Here is a 6727-nt window from a genome sequence, read left to right as displayed (position 1 = left end):
AACCCCCAAAAAAGAATTCCCTAATTCTTGGAGGGTTAGTGTATGCCCCTCAAGTAGGGCCACCTCTCCTTGGGCAAGAAGAGAAGGAAAAGAAGGCTCCATCAAATATAGTGTATGCCCCTCAAGGCCGTCTCAAGGAGGGATGTCTGTCCTTGCTTCGTTATGGCTAGAAGAGGGCAAGGAGAGAGAAGGAAAAGGGGTGTGGGGGCGGGGGGGGTGGGGGCTAGCAGAAAAGGGCTGCATTTGAGATCGGGAGTTGCCTCGTAAATTCACACGAAAGGGCAACACTGTCAATATTGAGTCACCCATTCCCATTAACAAATGGGTAATGCCCAAGTTGGTTAGAGTTATGGAAACGGCAACAATGTCAATAATGTTGGGCAATGCCCAAGTGGTTAGAGTTCTCAACGTCAATAGCGTTGAGTCACCCATTCCCCATTAACAAATGGGCAAAATGCCCGGTTAGAGTTCTTCATCATCAAATTGCCAGAGTTCTTTTTGGGACTTTTTGTGAGACGTCCACCAGAGTCTAGACGCTTTGCTAGGGTTTTTACATCTCAGAGTCTGCGACGACTCTGCTTTGCTAAGGCTCTCTGGGCGTGTCAGGACTTTCTGAGGTTTCTTGCGTGCTAAGGCTTTCTGAGGCTTTCTGAGCGTGCTAGGGTTTTTTTCTTAGCTCCTCGGCGGTTCCTTGGGTTTTCCTGAGGTTCCAAGCTTCCATGGCGGACGCTTCCCTGGATGACGAGCTCTTGGCGGCTGTTGGGGTGGGACGGAGCAGCGGTGGCGGCAGTAGCAGAAAGCCTCTGTCTTCTCGATCATCATTGAAGCGGGGCCGCCACGAGCCGAGCTCTGAGGAGGACTACGACGATGAGCCCAGCGAGTTCAAGCGCGACACCGACGACGACGATGGGGAGGATTCAGAGGTCGACAAGGCAGGAGGTAGTAGCAGTAGAAAGGCATCCGGATCTAAGATGCCCCTCAAGAAGCGTTTGGACAAGGACGAAGAGGAAGCTTCCGGTGATGGCTATGACACTGATCTGTCTTTCGGCAGTGATCTTTACAAGGATGAAGCAGACAGAGAACAGCTCAGCAAGATGACCGAGCTCGACAGAGAGATGATCCTGCACGAGAGAGGCGAGCGAAGGGACAACTACCTGACCCTGAAGAAGGCGGCTGCCCGCCAGAAAAAAGATGTCAGCGGCAGTGGGGGCGTTGGTAAGCAGAAGGATCACCACACCCCTCCCTCATCTGCCCGGATGCGCTCCTCAACCAGAGACTCTTCCAGGAGTGTGAATAAGCATGCCCTCAACAAGCTCATCTCCGCCCGGCGCCAGAAGGCTCATGACTCTGATCAGCGCCGTAACAGCTCTGCTAGGAAGCTATCCCCTCCTAGGAGAAAGTCTAGAGCACACAGCGTCAGCTACAGCGCATCTGATCCTGAGAGTAGTGATGATCAGCCAAGCTCTCGGAACCACCGTAGCCCCAAAGCGATCATTGGCAGTGATGGCGGGCACTCTGATGATGACCCAGAGTTCATTGCTGAGAAGCTCACACTGGATGATGTGACTAACGTCACCATTCGCCGTTCCAAGCTTGCCAAATGGTTTCTTGAGCCTTTTTTTGAAGAGATCATTGCAGGATGCTTCGTCAGGGTCGGTGTGGGCATGAAGGACAACCGTAGCTGCTATAGGTTGTGCCAGGTAAAGAATGTGGATGCTCGAGATCCCCATAAGCAATATAAGTTTGAGAATAGGATGACTCACAAGTGGTTGAATCTTGTATGGGGGGATTCTGAGGCAAGATGGCAAATGGCAAGAATCTCAGACCAGCCACCAACTAAAGCAGAGTTTGAACAGTGGCTGGAGGAGGTTGACAGTTCCCATTCTCGCAAGCCCTCTTTGTCAGACATAACAGATAAAAGAGAGGCTATGGCTAAGTTGAGTACTTTTGTATACTCCGCTGACCTTGTAAAGAAGATGCTGCATGAAAAGAAGATGTCAGCATCTCGACCTTCGAATGTGGCTCTAGAGAAGGATCGCCTGCTGAAAGAGCTTGCTCTTGCAGAGAGTAAGGATGATCAGGCTGATATTGAGAGGATTCAAGCAAAGCTGAAGGATCTGGAGGCCTATTCTATGCAGAATCAGAGCAAGGATGCTAAAGCTCTTGCCTTAGCTCAGATGAACAGGCGGAATAGGTTTGAGAATTTCAAAAATGCTTCTGAGTTGAAGCCTGCAAGCCATGCCAAGGCTGGGGAAGCTGGTTATGATCCATTTTCTCGGAGATGGACTCGTTCTCAGAACTATTATGACAGGTCTTCCAGATCTGGGAACACTGAAGCTATGAAAGCAAGCGAGGCTGCAACAGTTGCCGCTCGTGAGGCTGCTGCTGATGCAGGGAAGCTTACGGACACGTTGGCCCCAGTGGTTGATGACACGAAACTTTTTTCACTGCATGATTTTCATCTTCCAATAAGTTTGGTTGGTATTCAGAAGTTTGGGGGTGCTCAAGGTGCTCACCTTGCGTTCATTGCTAGAAAACAAAGGCTTGAAGCTACTTGCGGGGTGCCTGTTGAGAACAGTGATGGGAGGAGACATTTGCTGACCCTTACTGTGAATGACTACAAGCGGAGAAGAGGGCTGCTATGAAGCTGGCTAATACATCTGGCTTCTTATGCAGAAAGTACCATGGAGTACATCAGATCAGGTGTATTTCTTAGAAGATGCCATCTTTGTCATTGCATCCTTATCAAAAGTCTCTTAATTTGTATTTTTGGATTTGAAGCTTACTTGATTGCTGTGGATGATGTATTTTTTCAATTTTCATGGAGCCTATGACTTCCAGAATGGTATGGGCAGGATAATGTTTGTCAGACTTTCTGGTTTTTTAATGAATTGGAAGTGTGAGCATATCTGTCACAACCCTCATAGCAAGGTGGACTTTTTGTATAGGGCGTGAGCTGATTTTGAGCATTGAGTCATGTGTTATTAGGGCTTTTTAACCCTTCCCCCCCTTCCCCTTCCCCCTTCCCCCTCCCCCCCACCCCCCCCCCCCCTCTCTCTTTCTCCCCTCTCTATATCATGATCCTCGAGCACATACTCTGGCAGACAGCTACATCCCTTGATTCTGAGGTTTGGTGATTGGGGTAGGAGGGCTGTGTTTTAATATACTTTCCAAGGGAGATAAGGAATACATTCCATTGAATATGGTGTAGCATTGGTATGTGCTTCATTCTATCTAGGCTTTGTAATTTGATATATTAAAAGTATTGTGTGTGACTTATATATAAGAAAGGAAGAACACAATGACTAAGTTCAATAATTATTATAGTTGATGTCATAACTTAACCTACTTGAGCAATGCACAATGGGAAATTTCATTAATTATGAGAATTGATGTCAGAATTGAGCAATGCAAATATGATACATATATTCATTTCTAGATTTTTATAGAGAATATATAAAGAGTCCCTCATATTTTTCGCGACCATCCACCCCCCAAAACCCTCTATTGGTCATGATTCAGCATATGTGGAAATAGTGATAATCTAAGGCAAAATGTGCAAGAATATTTCCTAAATATCCACTAAAAAATATAGCAAAATAAGGAAACATTGAGGATATAGCCAAATAAGAAAACATTGAGGATACTGCTTATGCACCTCATCTTCACATATTTAATTGGATACAACACTCACATTATGGATTTACAAAACAAGTTGAGCCACCTCATTTTTATTTGATTACACACCACTCTTAATGGCATAATGATGTAGAGCCTTAAGCTAAAAATTATGCCACTCCATTATTTGGAAAACCATCAAATTCCCAATGAAAAATTTCCATGTCACTCAAGCCATTCCACTTTTTTGAAAGGATCCTATAGGAAACCTTATGCACATAGAATATAGGTACTTTAATAATAGGATTTTAATTTGTGTGTGTGTGTGGGTTGGGGGAGATGTAAGGAGCCACATAGATATTGATGATTCTAGAAAGATAAAGCTAATGGATGAATCAATAGGGGAGGGGAAACAAATTTGTGCATCTTCCATGAATGCATACAAAAACAACAAAAGGAGAAGCGTGTGTGAGTTTATAGTAGAGGCATAAATGATTGTATGTGATGATGGGGAGAAGCATATGGCATTGGTGCATAATGGTGGAAGGCCATAGATTTTTGTGAAGACATCCCCCCCCCCCCCCCCCCCCAAAAAAAAAAAAAACCAACCTACAGACGAGAGTGGCTAGAGAATGGTTCTTATTACTAGTTCAACCGTTCATTTCTCAATCATTTTTATGGAATTCTTACTAATTACACAGAGGAAACTTAATGTGGAATTTCAAGCTTGGTGTTCCCTACAACTTCTGCAAACGACATTTTTATACTTCCATTTGACCACATGGATTCTATCCTTATTTGTTTTTGAATTGAGCAATCCATCACAATAATTTACCAAACTGAGAAATTGCAAGAAGAAAAGGCAACTTTTCACTCACACACTCGATTGCAACACTTTACAAACCGCTTGATTAAATAATTAAGCTAACTTTAAAAGGATAACTTAACTAAACTCTCTATTCCTGAGGATTCTTTGCACTCAGGAGGCCCATGGAGGGCGGTAGTAACTCCAACTTCTTTTCCTCTTCTTCTTCTTGGCGCTAGTAGGCAAGCTACAACATGGGAGTGATGGCGGAGGTTCCCTTGAGTCTCCTACCCCCTATATAGGGCTGAGGGGTGAATTCATACATGGCTAAGTGGTGGGAAAGAGGATACATGCAATCTACCTACTTTTGTAGTTCACACTCTCTCGTAATTTTCCATGCATTAGTTAACTCATTTCTATCCTTCTCTTAAATCTAAGTTTTCCAACCTTACAAAATTTTTCCTCTTTCACATTTGGGAGTCCTCATTTAAACCAATGTTCCTAGGGGATACATTTCTTTTTTCGGTGGGATCAATAAAGTATTTATATTAACTATTCAAAGTCAAACATCCATCATATATCACCCCCAACACCCGACTATCCAACTCTGTCCTATATCACCCCCACACCCACACTAATATACTCCTTTTTGATCTCATTTAAAATTTTACAAAGAAAATCTCATCTTTCATCTTCACATAAAAAATTGGACTGATCCCATGATCACACTATGGTTTGTAATCTTTTCCCGGCCTTTTCCTTAGACTCAAGTCAATTTTCTAAATTTCTCTTCCCACTCCACTTTTTTTTTTAAAAAAAGCTTCCCAGTTCAAATTTGGCACACACGTCAGGGCCTTCAATATTTGAGTTGCATCAAGTTCATCCTGGCTAAGTCTATTTACTAATTTATGGGATGTCATCTTGAGTGAAAATTTATGGGTTTCGTCAAGATTTTAATAAATAATTGGGTTCTTCTAAGAAAAATTGATCAATCTTTCATTTCAACAAAATTTTCCTTGTTTTTTTCCTAATTGTTGTTAGAGGAATTTCCTATGTCAATTGATGGATATGTGTTATGGAAGATCTATGATCTTGATCATGGAATTACTTTTTGGGACATCTAATATCATGTACTAGGATGTATTTCAGCATCATAGGTGGTAAATTCTATAGTCTAATTATCATTGTTGGGATCTTCAAAATTCATTCTAGATCTTGAGATATCCTACTACCTAAATACATGTGGAAGGGCAAGAATTCAAGAAATCAACCTCTCCTGGTAGTCGAAATTGCATAGTTGGATCAAAACGATGTCTTCTACAAAGTTGCGAACTACTATAGAGTGAATTGCAAGGAATAATTTCATTGTTGGGATTCGGTGGTTTCATCTCCAAATGCTAATCATGGAGCACGTGGTTTCATCTCCAAATATGGAGAAATTACAAGGCACGATAATCACAAACTTGCTAATTACACTTTGTATACAAGTTCTCTATAAGAACTATTCTCTATAACTTCAATAGGGCCTCTAAGGGAGCTCACATCACTTAATAGTAGGCACTCATATCATGAGATCATTATTGTTTCCTTATCTAATTCACTACAAGGAGAGAAGGGTGAACTAGCACTTGTACTAGGGCGATTTTTGATGTGACGGGTTTTGAACTTGCCGATCGTTGGTACAACCACTAGAATCATTGGTATCCAATGATCTTACCAATGATTCTACTAGCAAACTTACCAGCACTAATACCAATGATATAAATTTACAGAATCGGGACATACTTAGTATGTCCCCAGTCTGCCCCCAAGTTTGTAAAGAGGGATTATGCTAAGTTTTAAGGGATTATACTAGGCTATGTATGAGGGGCTTATGCTAGTATATGCAAAGAGGGCTTATGCTAGTGTGTATGCTTATGCTAGGATATGTATGAGGGCTTATGCTAGGATATGTATGAGGGCTTATGCTAGGCTATGCAATGAGGGCTTATGCTACTATGTAAAGAAGGCTTATTCTTCTACATAAGAGGGCTTATGCTAGTGCATACAAGGCTAGTGGCTATACATACAAGGCTGTATGTCTATGTGGCTATGCATATGGCTATATGGCTAATGGCCCTTAACACATAAGCCATAAGCCATAAGCTATATGGCAAGGCTTATGGCTTATGTGTGAAGGCCTATGCATGCAAGGCTTATGGCTTATGTGTGAAGGCCTATGCATGCAAGGCTTATGGCTTATGTGTGAAGGCCTATGCATGCAAGGCTTATGGCCTTATGACATGCATAATAGCTGCATGGCTA

The 6727-nt window shown here is 42.7% G+C and overlaps 1 protein-coding gene across 1 annotated transcript; it reads left to right on the top strand.

Annotated features, from left to right (window-relative positions):
- Positions 1–411: 411 nt before the first annotated feature.
- LOC147623160 (protein RTF1 homolog) lies at positions 412–2908 on the top strand. The gene has a single exon (XM_086821229.1). The coding sequence runs from the start codon at positions 720–722 to the stop codon at positions 2643–2645; it is 1926 nt and encodes a 641-aa protein (XP_086677355.1). The 5' UTR covers positions 412–719; the 3' UTR covers positions 2646–2908.
- Positions 2909–6727: the final 3819 nt, after the last annotated feature.

The sequence above is a fragment of the Cibotium barometz genome, chromosome 27, assembly GCF_041138505.1.
Source record: "Cibotium barometz isolate CiBa-2024 chromosome 27, ASM4113850v1, whole genome shotgun sequence".
Classification (NCBI taxonomy): domain Eukaryota; kingdom Viridiplantae; phylum Streptophyta; class Polypodiopsida; order Cyatheales; family Cibotiaceae; genus Cibotium; species Cibotium barometz.
Note: the sequence above shows the minus strand (reverse complement) of the source record. Positions and strands in the feature narration are given on the sequence as shown.

Bases quoted from the DNA above. Each gene is read 5' to 3' on its own strand.
- LOC147623160 (XM_086821229.1), top strand. From the start codon at position 720: ATGGCGGACGCTTCCCTGGATGACGAGCTCTTGGCGGCTGTTGGGGTG.